Source organism: Carlito syrichta, unplaced genomic scaffold (genome assembly GCF_000164805.1).
Source record: "Carlito syrichta isolate Samal-C Ts95f unplaced genomic scaffold, Tarsius_syrichta-2.0.1 Scaffold305654, whole genome shotgun sequence".
NCBI classification, from domain to species: Eukaryota; Metazoa; Chordata; class Mammalia; order Primates; family Tarsiidae; genus Carlito; species Carlito syrichta.
In genome coordinates this window covers 512,724-525,386 of record NW_007249750.1, presented here as the reverse complement: position 1 = coordinate 525,386, position 12,663 = coordinate 512,724, and the positions used below count along the sequence as shown (strand labels likewise).

General features: G+C 49.6%; 1 protein-coding gene across 3 annotated transcripts in view; it reads left to right on the top strand.

Annotated features, from left to right (window-relative positions):
• Positions 1 to 12,663, top strand: part of AP3B2 (adaptor related protein complex 3 beta 2 subunit) — a 39,296-nt gene that overhangs the window by 24,014 nt on the left and 2,619 nt on the right. For 2 of the 3 annotated variants that reach the window (XM_008062093.2, XM_021714474.1), the window contains 10 exons: positions 6,398 to 6,584; positions 7,909 to 8,027; positions 8,482 to 8,590; positions 8,990 to 9,113; positions 9,492 to 9,672; positions 9,823 to 9,883; positions 10,208 to 10,314; positions 10,517 to 10,745; positions 11,160 to 11,244; positions 11,484 to 11,581. In XM_008062093.2, the coding sequence (XP_008060284.1) occupies positions 6,398 to 6,584; positions 7,909 to 8,027; positions 8,482 to 8,590; positions 8,990 to 9,113; positions 9,492 to 9,672; positions 9,823 to 9,883; positions 10,208 to 10,314; positions 10,517 to 10,745; positions 11,160 to 11,244; positions 11,484 to 11,581 (1,300 nt within the window). Of the gene's footprint in view, positions 1 to 6,397; positions 6,585 to 7,908; positions 8,028 to 8,130; positions 8,188 to 8,481; positions 8,591 to 8,989; positions 9,114 to 9,491; positions 9,673 to 9,822; positions 9,884 to 10,207; positions 10,315 to 10,516; positions 10,746 to 11,159; positions 11,245 to 11,483; positions 11,582 to 12,663 lie in introns of all 3 variants that reach the window. The other variant, XM_021714473.1, reaches the window with a different exon arrangement.

Genomic DNA, 12,663 nt, shown 5'->3' with positions numbered 1-12,663 from the left:
CTGGAACTACAGGCACGCGCTACCACGCCCAGCTAATTTTTTAAAATTTTATTGTAGAGATGAGGTCTTGCCAAGTTGCCCAGGTGGGTCTTGAATGGACAGTATTCTTTTGGCCCTCCCTAAGCAGGTCTGAGGTCTGGCTTCTCTTTCAGAAAAGGAAAGCAGGGTCAGTAGCCAGTCTCCCCAGATAATCTCAGTGTCCACAACTACTCTAGGGCCTCAAAGGCCTGGTAAAGCTGGTGGTTATTGTTGAAGAGGTTCTCCTATGAGGCTGTGACCTCCAATCTGCTAGTAGGAGTGTCCTATCTCCAGCCTTGGAACACTAGGACTGTGAAGAACCACAGGAGACTGGGGCTAAGGGAAGGGCCCTGTAGTAGCAGGCACTGATGGGAGAACACACATCCCAGGAGATGTGGTGCATGCATCTTCCTGAAGCTTGGTGATACTTGGCTAGTCTGCGTCAGGGATAGGAGGGTGAGTCTCTGCTCAGGCTTTGGTGGTGCTGGTGGTAAATACTATTCCCAAAGTGAAAGGTTATGAGAGATATCATGGCCAAGAATTAGACTTAACTTGAGCTGGAATATCAGGGTATTAAAAGCCTCTTGGATATCTGGCATCCCCTGAGATGGTCTCAGGAGATTCTCCTAAGGAGAATGGCTAGGGTCTACAGAGTTTTTCAAGGCAGTGAGGACACAAACACCATGACAATTTCTACACTAACTGTCCCACTCAGTTAAACAGGACAAGGATTGGCAAACTACTACCCATGGGCTGAATCTGGCCTAATGCCTGTTTTTATAAATAAAGTTTTATTGGAACACAGCCATGCTCATTCATTTACACATTGTCTATGACTGCTTTTGTGCTACAACGGCAGAGTTGACAGGATGCAACAGAATGTTTATAGAAAGGGTTTACCAACACTTGAAGCAAAACATCTGGGTGGGTGGCAGAGGTCTGCAGCAGGGCTATACCCTACAGATTGTACCATCCCTGCGAGTCCTAATAGGTGGTTTCTTTGACATCCCATAGGAGTCTTTGGATGGTGGCACTTGTGCTTCCTCAGTAACTCCTTTGATCCATGGTGGCCAGAGTGAGTCCCAGGGGCTCAAGCTGGGGTAGGCAGGATCAGCAAATACCCTTGTCTGGAGGCAGAAAAGATAGCAGCTACATGTGGAGGCAACAAGGCACTGTGGGTATCAGTATTGTGGGGGAAGCAGATTAGAGAGGAGTTAGTGGGAGCACTACGGGGGAGTGTTCAATCATTGAACAAATATTTGTATACTTCCTTTGTTTCAAATGTGAGAGAAACATTTGAAAAGATGAAGCATCATGGGTTGGGAGAGTCTGACATGCTCAGGATTGAGCCAGGGTCCTGAGCCCCAGAATGATGAGGTTGACATTTTTTCATAAGCCTGGGCCTGCCCACATGGCATTTCCTTAAGTTGTCACTTAGCTACATGTGCACATGTTCATTTATTTAGCATACATTTCAGGCCTACTATTTGCCTGGCACTGAGCTGTGTCCTGGGAATAGGACAAAGAGGGAGACATGTTTACTGGCCTCCAAATGCTCATAGTCAAATAGGAGAGATAGGACAAAAATAGACATTTTAAACATAGAGCAGTAAAGCTGTAGTAAGTGTTAGCACAGATAGCTGTGAATATATACAGCTGAACCCCTTTCCAAGGTAGGACCAGGAGTCTTGGCCCCATCAGGGAACTCAGAGTAGGCTGTTTGGGCAGAAGAACACTGACCTCCAGGACACCCGTCACCTGAAGATGAGTCTTTGCAGGCCCCTTAGAATGGTTCTTTGATTCAATAAAGATAATCTTGTCCTCTCTTTCTTTCTCCCTTCATTCTTCCCAGCCTCTTCTGGGAGTGGTGGAGAAAGGGGAATCCTAGGTGTACTAGGAAGTAGGTAGTTTGGACGTGCATGTGACCATCTTTGCGAAACCGCAGTGATGCCTCCCCCCATCCCACTACTGTGGGTGGTAGTCTGGGCCCGCTAAAAGGTCACATCAATCCCAGTCATTTTCTCCCAACTTTCTGACCCAATTGCTTGCCAGATCCTGGCCCAGGCTGAGGCCAAGGAGATGACCAAGATGAGGCCTCTGCCCTCCAGTTAATCAGCAGATAATCAGATTCTAGACCAGCAGTCACAAAGGCTCAATGCAGTTATAGGAGAATTGGGGAGGGTGATGGTAGTGATGATGGTTATATAGCCACCTTGATGTAGCACCTGGGTGACTGCCTGGAATGTTTTTGGCAGGTGAGTTTGCTTTTATGTACCAGGTGAGATGTGTTGCAGGAGGGTCTGCTGAGGGCACAGTGGGAGCCATAACCATCCTATCTGACCTCCTCTTCAGTGGATGGAAGATACTGATAGATTCTGCAGAACTTTATTTTATTTTATTTTTGAGTTGGAGTCTCACTCTGTGCCCAGGCTGGAGTGCAATGGCACGCTCACAGCCACTGCAGCTTCAACCTACTGGGCTCAGGTGATCCTTCCACCTCAACCTTCCAAGTAGCTGGAACTACAGACACATGCTACTGCACTCAGCTAATTTTTTAATTTATTGTAGAGACAAGATCTTGCCAAGTTACCCAGGTTGGTCTTGAACCCCTGGGCTCAGACAATCCTCTTGCCTTGGCCTTCCAAAGTGCTGGGATTATAGGCTTGAGCCACTGCACCTGGCCAAATTCTGCAGAACTTTAAAAAAAAAACACTTAAACGTTTAAAACTTTTTTTTTTTTGAGTTGGAGTCTTACTCTTTCACCCAGACTGGAGTGCAGTGGCCGCTCCCGACCTCCACAGCCTCGACCTGCTGGGCCCCGGCGATCCTTCCACCTCAGCCTTCCATGTAGCTGGAACTACAGGCATGCGCTACCATGCCCAGCTAATTTTTTATTTATTGTAGAGATGAGGTCTCGCCAAGTTGCCCAGGCGGGTCATGAACCCGCGGGCTCAGTAAAACTTTTTTTTATATATTAAAGGCAGTGCATGCTTATCACAGAACATTTGGAAAATCCAGAAAAATACTGTTTTAAAAAATGAAAGTTTAAACTATCCATAAGTCCCTCCTTTAGAAAAGGCCACCATTAATCTTATATTTCCTTAGCCTTAAAAGAAGTTTGGTGCCTATATATAGTCACCCAGCAGTTATACATTTGTGTACTGTCCAATAGTTTCATCTTTTCATTTCTATTTCCTTCCAGTGCTTTTATATTTAGAAAGTTTTTTGTTTGTTTTTTTGAGTAGGAGTCTTACTCTGTTGCCAGGCTAGAGTGCAGTGGCACGCTCACAGCCACCACAGCCTTGATCTGTTGGACTCAGGTGATCCTCAGCCTTCCAAGTAGGTAGAACTACAGGTGTGCACTACCACACCCAGCTAATTTTTTTATTTATTGTAGAGATGCAATCCCACCAAGTTGCCTGGGCTGGTCTCGGACCCCTGGAATTCAGGCAATCCTCTTGCCTCTGCCTCCTAAAGTGCTGGGATTACAGGCATGAGCCACCACACCAAGTCAAGTTTTTTTTTCCAGTCACATATCAATTAAGATTTTCACTTAGAATTTACACTGAATTTTTTTCTATTTTCATATTTTAAAATCCATTATATTAGTTTTCTATTATTATGTAATAAATTCTATAAACTTAGTGGCTTCAAACAGCACATGTTTCTTTCTTACAGTTTCTATGAGTTGAGAGTCCAGGTATGGCTTAGTTGGGTTATATGCAAGGTTACAACTGAGGTGTCAGTCAAGTCTGAGTATTTATCTGTATTTTCATCTCTGATAAGGAAGGGTTCACTTCTAAGACACCAGGTGGTATGATTCAGTTGCTTGCAGTTATAGGACTGAAGCTCTGCCTTCTTGCTGGCTGTCAGCTGGGGACTGTCCTCAACTTCTAGAGGCTGCTCTTAGCTCCCTGACACATGGGCCTCCCTACTTATGTCTTCAAAACCACAAGGGAAAAGTCTCTAGAACCAGTCTACTAGCAATACAGAGTCTTCTCTCTCTCTCTCTCTCTCTCTCTCTTTCTCTCTCTCTCTCTCTTTCTCTCTCTCTCTCTCTCTTTCTCTTTTCTTTTTAGAGACAGTGTCTTGCTCTGTCACCCAGGCTGGAGTGCAGTGGCATGATTACAGCTCAATGCAACCTTGAACTCCTATACTCAAATGATCTTCCTGCCTTAGCCTCCCAATTATGGGCATGATTACATTGCACCTAGCCAAGATAGTGTCGTCTTCATGAAACATAATCTTAGGATTATGTTACCCCCATCACCTTTGCCATATCTTATTGGTCAGAAACAAGTCTCAGATCTTGCCCATAACCAAGGATTGCACAAAGTTGTGAACACCAGGAGGCAGGAATTGGCTAGGAGAACCTGGGTCTGTCTGCCACATCCATCTAGAACTCATTTATGTATAGTGTGTGAAGTAAGGATGTATTTTATCTTTTTTTGAATAGCCAGTTTGCTAACTACAATGTAATAGGTGATTGCAAAGTAGCAGGTTGTTGGCATAGGTTATAGGAAGGGAGTCAGCGTTCTCCACTTAAAATTGTTTCCTGGCAACTGGAGCCCATTGGAGCCTATTATTCTGTTCCTGGCACACTGAAAGTTGTCTCATAGGTCCTCTTGAACAGCTTATGATACCTGCACATCCTGGTGAAGTGGGGTGGGGGAGTCCTGGTGGTACAGACTGGATACCACACTCTGTGGGGAATGGATCCTTGGTTTGGAAAGGATAATCAATTGTTGTAGGCAAATCCTGCAGTATTGAGGTGGGCCAGCCCCTTCTTGTGTTGATGTTGATGTGCAGTTAAGGCTGTGGACAGAAGAATCCAAATCCTGAACAATGCTTTCTAGACTAGGCAAGGACTTTAGAGGGAGGGAAAGTCTGTGATCAACCAGCTGGGAAGTCTGTGGAGGGGGACACTGTCCAAACCAAAAGAGAAATCCTCAGCATTTTGATAATGGACCATGTTGATAAAGACATCCACCAGCTTGGCCAGTCACATGGTGACTGGCCAAGGGAGGGGCAGGTTGGTGATGGAGTCCAGTGTGATGGACTATTTTCATGTTTTTCAATTTATGGCATTAGGGGAGCATGGGATTGGGAGTGCTTATCTGTGAATGCAGGTGCTGCTATGACAGAAGGAACCAAAGGTGAGGCCACCAAAGCCCTCGTGGGCCATGTTGTAGGTGGGAGTGTGGAGTCATAGTGGCTCCTTGAAGTAGTGTGGGGGCAATTCTGCCACAGCAGCCACTCTGACTCTAGGTCAGCATCTGGGGGGCTCTGCCCCTCATGGACATTAGCTGGGTCAGCCATACCCAAGGCTAGATGTGATATTATGTCACCATAAACTTCAAGAAGACCAGATTCAATTGCAGGCTCCCTTCTGCCTTGGGCACTTTGACTGCTGACTACTTGATGATTTTGATCTTAGTCACAAGAAATAGAGACATGGAGACCTGGGCCAACATAGCCCCCTTATGTCAGCAAGCAGACAGTGAAAGGAAGTAGACAGCACTAATGGGTTCCTCCACCTGGGAGAAGTCACTTAATGATTTTGCTTCTCCTCTGTGAAGTGGGGACAATAATGTCTACATCTCAGAAGGCTTGGGTGGATTTAATGAGATAGTGTGGAGCATATAGCACAGTGCCTATCATCAGAAGGCACTCCATAAATGATGGCTGCTACCACTGTTGCTGGGTTAGGCAGGTTAGACTAGGCCAAGAAACAGACATTAGTTCTTCGGATATAGCTGCCTTGACTGCAGACTACAAACCCCACATGACCTCAGCAAACCCACAGGTAGCTGCAGTTTACTCTGGTCTCATTAGAGCCTTATAGAGAAGGATCGAGACCTCTAAGACCCCTGGGCTGCTCAGAATCCACTATTGGGTCGATAGGGCATGAGAGCAGCCCTTGCCAAAGGTATCCCTGTTTATCCTCCCTCTCTTCTTGTCCAGTTTCCCCCGGGTGATGGAGCCTAGAAACCGTGAGGTCTGGCAGAATGTCCCAGACCTCCACTCACTCTGCCATCCTAGAGTAAAGAGGCTGGCTGGGCCTGTGGCAGTGGGGACCACAAACTTGAGGAAGAATAGAGTCCAGAGCCAAGAGGGGGTGGAGTCCAAAAGTGAAACCTCTTCTGTTGGCCCAAGGCTGTTATCAAAGTTGGGGTCAGGAGTCAGGGTTGGAGAGATGAGAGTAAATGCAGAGCCCAGAGCAAATGCATGATGGTCGGGGGTTGTTGGGTGGAGGCAGCCCAAGGAGGGGAGAGGAGAAGCTGTGCTTGGAGGTATTGGCTTAAAGAATCTGGTTCAGAGCCTCCTGTTTCCCCAGCCTCTCTGTCATCTGCTGACCTACCCCTTTGTGTTCTCTTAGACCAAGCTGCTGACCCAGTATGTGCTGAGTCTGGCCAAGTATGACCAGAACTATGATATCCGTGACCGAGCACGCTTCACTCGGCAGCTTATTGTCCCTTCGGAGCAGGGTGGGGCCCTCAGCCGCCATGCCAAGAAGCTCTTCTTGGCACCTAAACCAGCCCCAGTCTTGGAGTCATCCTTCAAAGGTGGGAGCAACCTCCCTGGGGGAAATTGGTCAGGACCCCCAGCCCCAGACCTTTCCCCTGAGGCCCCAGCCTTAGTTAGGCAGCCCTGTGGCTTCAGCGGGCAAGACTTATAGGGAAATGCCGACCCTGCCCCTCTGGCTCACCTCTTTTGCCCCTCCTGCAGCACACAGGCTTTGCTCTTTTACCCACCCACAACCACTGCCACATCATCTCACCTGAATGTCTGCCTCCCCAGCCTGGAGGGGCTCCTGGCTCCTCTCCTTCTCTCAGGCAGCCCTTTCTATTTCCCTCTCTGAGCAGGTGCTAGGCTTGGGAATCTAAATCAAGATTTTCAATACCAAGGACCCAGGAAGGCAGAAAGTAAACAACATACAAAGGAAAGGTGTATGTTTATAAAGGTCCTGAGAAAGTGGTTACCAGCACTCTGTGGCTTAGTCATTAGAAGTCAGCTCAAACTCCGGGCTCCAGGCCTTCAGCCTTGCATCCAGTCACAGGCTTGGCCCTTAAGGCCTTCTCTCCCATGACATGGTCTCTGAGGGGGACCTGGGAGGGCAGGGTCCTTCAGCTGGCTCTGAGGACCCCAGGAACCAAAGCCAGGAGCCTACACAGGAGAGGAGCCTCCTTCACAAAGCTTTGTTCTCCTGGGTATCTTTTCATTCTCCTCTTTCCTGGACCTCAGGAACAGGGAGGTTCTGAGGGGGGAGGCAGCTTTGAAAATCTCCCAGAAGAAGTTCAATAGTCCCTTTCTCCCCCAACACTTCCTCATACATCTCTTAGTTGCCCTCCTATAGCACATGCCTGACCTCTGACCTGACCCCCTCTCACTCTCACTCTGACTGCTCACCCCTCCCCATTGATTACAGAGCCTGACCAGACATGCCTCTGCCTCCTTGACCCAATCTGTCTGACTTCCTATTAGCAGTTGCCATCCTCATCCAGCCTGGGCCTTCCTGTCAATCCTGCTGTACAGTAGCACACAGCCCTACTGCCCTGAAAGAGAAGCCACACTCATACTTCTACCTCCCCACAGGGAGACCCAAGCAGACAGACCAGCTGTATCTGAGTTCAGAGACTCCTCCTGTCCGCATCTGCAGGCCACCTGTCCCTTCCCTTCAGTCCCTGCTCCAGCCTGGCTAGGCAGCCTTTTCTTCTAGCAGGAAGGTGCAGTCAGGGTGGAAGAGCCATTAAGGGGACACATCCATATCCTTCCCCTAACCCAGCTAGAGAGTCCTGACCAGAATCACCACCCAGCCCCATCTAGAAGACAACTCCCAGAACAGTTCCTCACTGCCCCTACTGGCCTCACCTCTAAACCTATCTCCAGACCGGGACCACTTCCAGCTGGGCTCATTGTCCCACCTGCTCAATGCCAAGGCCACAGGCTACCAGGAACTCCCAGACTGGCCAGAGGAAGCCCCAGACCCATCTGTGCGCAATGTGGAGGTCAGTCGGGATGGAGGGTTGAATTGTGTTTATGTTGGGGAAGCAGACAGCAGCAGCCCTGGCAGTGCTGGCCCAGCCCTCCTGATGCCCTCCCCACATGCAGGAAGAAGATCTCTCCCTTATTGAGACCCACGTGGGCCTGTTGGGCGAATACACTGAGGTCCTGCCTCCGTGTGCTGTGTGCTCTCTTTCTGCCCTGTCCTGTACCCACCCCCTCACCCATCCCCATGTGCTGTACTCCTTTGACTTCCATAGACTCTGTTTCCTCCTTGGTTTGGCAGTGCCCTCTGTAGGCAGCATCCCCACCCCTCCATGGACCATGCCCCTTTCCTCCTCCCTCATTAATCCCTTTTGGGGACAGGTCCAGGTAGGGCCCCAAGAAGAGGTGCACTGAAGGGTAAGAAGGGCCTGTGCTTTCCTTTCCCCTCTTCAACCACCCCACCCTCATCTTCAGGTACCTGAATGGACCAAGTGCTCAAATCGGGAGAAGAGGAAGGAGAAGGAAAAACCCTTCTACTCAGACTCTGAAGGGGAGTCAGGCCCCACAGAGTCTGCAGACAGTGGTGAGGAGATGGGCAGAGCTAGGCCCACTACACTCCTGCCCATGTGTGTACCTGTGTGACTGACTACCTGAGAGGGTGTGTATGTGTTTATATGGTCATGTGTTCAAGGGGTGTGCACCTGCTAGTGAGTTGCTGTATGTGTGCTTGTGCACTTGAGGGATTGCATGGCTCAGGGGTGTGTGTGTGTGTGTGTGTGTGTGTGTGTGTGTGTTGATCTTTATCCACAGAGTCCATCTGTATCCCAGACAGTTCCCCTTGGCATCTGGGGCTGAGAGCAGGGCCCAAGGGTTTGAGGCTTCAGTGCTGAATTTGGAATTTGGAGCTGGGAACCCAGGCATCTGCTCTGGACCCCAGGAAGCCACATGTGAGGCAGGGAGGCCTGATGAACTTCCTCCACAGACCCTGAGACTGAGAGTGAATCAGACAGTAAGAGTAGCAGTGAGAGTGGCTCTGGGGAGTCCAGCAGTGAGTCCGACAATGAAGACCAGGATGAGGATGAAGAGAAAGGGAGAGGCAGTGAGAGGTAAGAGGGGAGCCAGCCAGATGGTGGGGTTCAGGAGTCTCCCCTGGAAAAGAAGGACTAGCACTTAGCCTTAGTCAGTCTCCTGAGAGCCCCTGAGTTCCTCATGAGCTGCTCCAGGCTGGTAGTTCACATGACAGTTGATTTGGCTGACTGGCTCTGAGGCCTCAAAGAGGTGATGCAGAGAAGCAATCAGGGACTTGGAGCCTGAGCTGGCACAAACTGGTTTAAAGCTCTCATTAAGGCTCAGGCATGGGAGCCCAGGCATGGGCTCTGCTGGCCCAGGCTCCTCACCTCACTTTTCAGGACTTTTCCTGCTTCTGGGAGGCAAGGAGGGGTGTCCAGACCAGGCCTGAACTCAGGTTTCACACTCCCCTTCAGTGAACAGAGTGAGGAAGAAGGTGAGAAGAGGAAGATGAAAAAGAAGAAGGTACCAGAAGGACAAGGAGAAGGCTCGTCCTCGGATGAAGGCAGTGATTCCAGCAGTAGCTCTTCAGAATCCGAGATGACATCGGAATCTGAGGAGGAGCAAGTGGAGCCTGCCTCCTGGAGAAAGAAAACAGTGAGAGCCTTGGAGCAGAGAGGGGGTGTGCTCATGGGCCAGGCCCAGACATCTCCCTACCATGCGGGACAGACTATGATATCTTCTCCCCAAACCAGAACAGGCCAGGGTGCTCCACTTTCCCACACTCACATCTTTTTTCCTTTTCAGCCTCCCAGTGGCAAAAGTGCCTCTGCAGCCAAGGAGGTCTCCCTGCTTGATCTAGAGGACTGTGAGTTTGGCTGGTAGAATCCAGGGGAAGGAGGCCTGGGGAACATGACTTAGGTCCATGGGAGTTTGGATCAGGTTCCTCAAGTCTTGTGGGGCGTGAGAGCAGACAGCACATCTTCAGGCCTCAGAGAGCAGCTTGACAACCTCCCTGGGTCTGGGCTTGGGGTCTAGGGTGGGAATTCTACTGAGCGCCGCCAGGCTGCCATGTGCCTCGCTGTCCTTGGTGCTGAACTGTTTGCTCCTTGAGCCCTCAGCTCTCTCCTCAACCCAGACCAACCCCACTTTGCCTCTTCTTCATCATAGTTTTCCATATCGACTCCCACAGTTACTACTCCCAGTGTCCAGCCTGTGTCTTCACCCACGGTTGTGTCCACCAGTCTGGCTGCTGACCTGGAGGGTCTAACACTCACAGATGCCTCCCTGGTGCCGTCGGTGAGTGGGATGGGGAGGAACTGGGCTGACTCAGGGATACATGTCTGCGCTGCATACTGTGGTGTGGGTTTTGTATGGGATGGGATGGAATGGAGGAGATAGCTTTGAGTCACAGTTGCCAGATGGCCCTAGGTGGGGAAATGGATGAGACAGGCCCTCTCCTTTTTTCTCATTTCTGTACTTCCCCTTCCCTCCACCCTAGCTGCTGAGTCCAGTGTCAGGTGTTGGACGGCAGGAGCTGCTACACCGGGTAGCTGGCGAGGGACTAGCTGTGGACTACGCCTTCAGCCGCCAACCTTTCTCCGGGGACCCCCACATGGTGTCTGTGCACATCTACTTCTCCAACAGCTCTGATGCCTCCATCAAGGGCCTGCATGTGGGCACCCCCAAACTGCCTGCTGGCATCAGTATCCAAGAATTTCCAGAAATTGGTATGGAAGGGTGGTGGACAGGGTGGAGAAGGAGGCTCCTGAGCAGAGTCAGTCTTTCTGTGGTTGTTGATACACTCCTTGTTCTAGGCCAAGGGTTAAGCTGAGAGGGCACAGAGATGGCATCTAACATAGTCCATGCCCAAGCGAGTTCATATCAGACCAGGAGGAGCTTGTGGCAAAGATTTGAGCCTTGGTTGTTTCATGACTGACTTAAATTGGATGAGGTTGTATGGGGAGGGGTGCCTAGATTTCAGGAAAAAATCAGGAATAGTCTCCAGGGGCCCAGAAAGCCAGGATTCCATAAAGGACTGGTCAGCTCTGACAGCAGAGGGGAAAATGGGGCTAGGCTAGGTTGCAGACTTGTCAAGTGATGGTGTTCTCCCCTCCCCTTTTCCCTGCCTCACTCTACTTCAGAGTCCCTGGCACCTGGAGAGTCTGCCACTGCTGTAATGGGCATTAATTTCTGTGACTCCACCCAGGCAGCCAACTTCCAGCTGTGGTATGTGTCCAATTTCCAGTGTGGGTGGGATGGCAGGCTGGAGAGAGGCAGGGTCAAAATGAACCAGAGCTGGAGGGCGTGGTTGGTTGGGGGTACATCAGGATCCAGGGGAGACTGTAAGTCCTCCCAAGCACTCAGGTCTGACCTCATTCTCCTGCTGCCTCCAAGCCCTGCCTTTGGACAAGGGGAGAGATGCTGGTCTTACTTCCGCTTCCTCTGTTTCCTCCCATCCTTCTTAGCACACAAACCCGACAGTTCTACGTCTCCATTCAGCCACCTGTTGGGGAGCTGATGGCTCCTGTGTTCATGAGTGAGAATGAGTTCAAGAAGGAACAGGGTGAGTGCTCCCTGGGAGTGCACAGAGAGGGGATTCAGGGAGAAGGAGGTATATAAGCTGACTCTAGAATTTCTGGCTTGGTTACAGGAAAATGGTGGTGCCATTCATCTAGACCATAGGTCAGCAGGCTTTTTCTGTAATGGGCCATCAAGTAAATGTTTTAGGCTTTGAAGATCATGTAGTCTCTGTTGCTCAACTCTACTGCTTTAAAACAAAAGCAGCCATGGACAGTATGTAAATACATGAGTGTGGCCGTGTTCCCATAGACTTTATTTATACACACTGAAATTCAAATCTCACATAATTTTCATGTGCCATGAAATATTAATCTTCTTTTGATTTTTTTTTTTTTTTTTTTGAGTTGGAGTCTCACTCCGTTGCCCAGACTGGAGTGCAGTGGCACGCTCCTGGCCACTGCAGTCTCGACCTGCTGGGCTCCGGCGATCCTTCCACCTCAGCCTTCCAAGTAGCTGGAATTACAGATGCGTGCTACCACGCCTGGCTAATTTTTTGATTTATTGTAGAGATGAGGTCTTGCCAACTTGCCCAGGCGGGTCTCGAACCTGCAGGCTCACGCAATCCACTCACCTCAGCTTCCCAAAGCATGGGATTACAGGCTGAGCCACCGAGCCTGGCTTTTCTTTTGATTTTTTCCCCCCAACACTTTAAAGATATAAAAAATATTGTGGGCCATACAGGTGGTGGGCTGGATTTGACGTGCAGGCTGTAATTTGTAAAATATCTGACCTAGAAGAAAGAAGAATGATTTGGGCAAGGGAGGAGGGAAGACCATGGTTAATTTTGGATAAGCTGATTCTATTATTTTTTTAATTTAAATTTATTTATTTATTTTTGAGTTGGGGGTCTCACTCTGTAGTCCAGGCTGGAGTGCAGTGGCATGATCACAGCTCACCGCAGCCTCTACCTCCTAGGCTCAGGCAATCCTTTCACCTCAGCCTCCCAAAGTAGTGGGACTACAGGCACGTGCCACCACACCTAGCTAGTTTTTTTATTTTTTATTTTTGCAGAGATAAGGTCTCACTATGTTGCCTAGGCTGGCCTCAAACTCCTGGGCTCAAGTA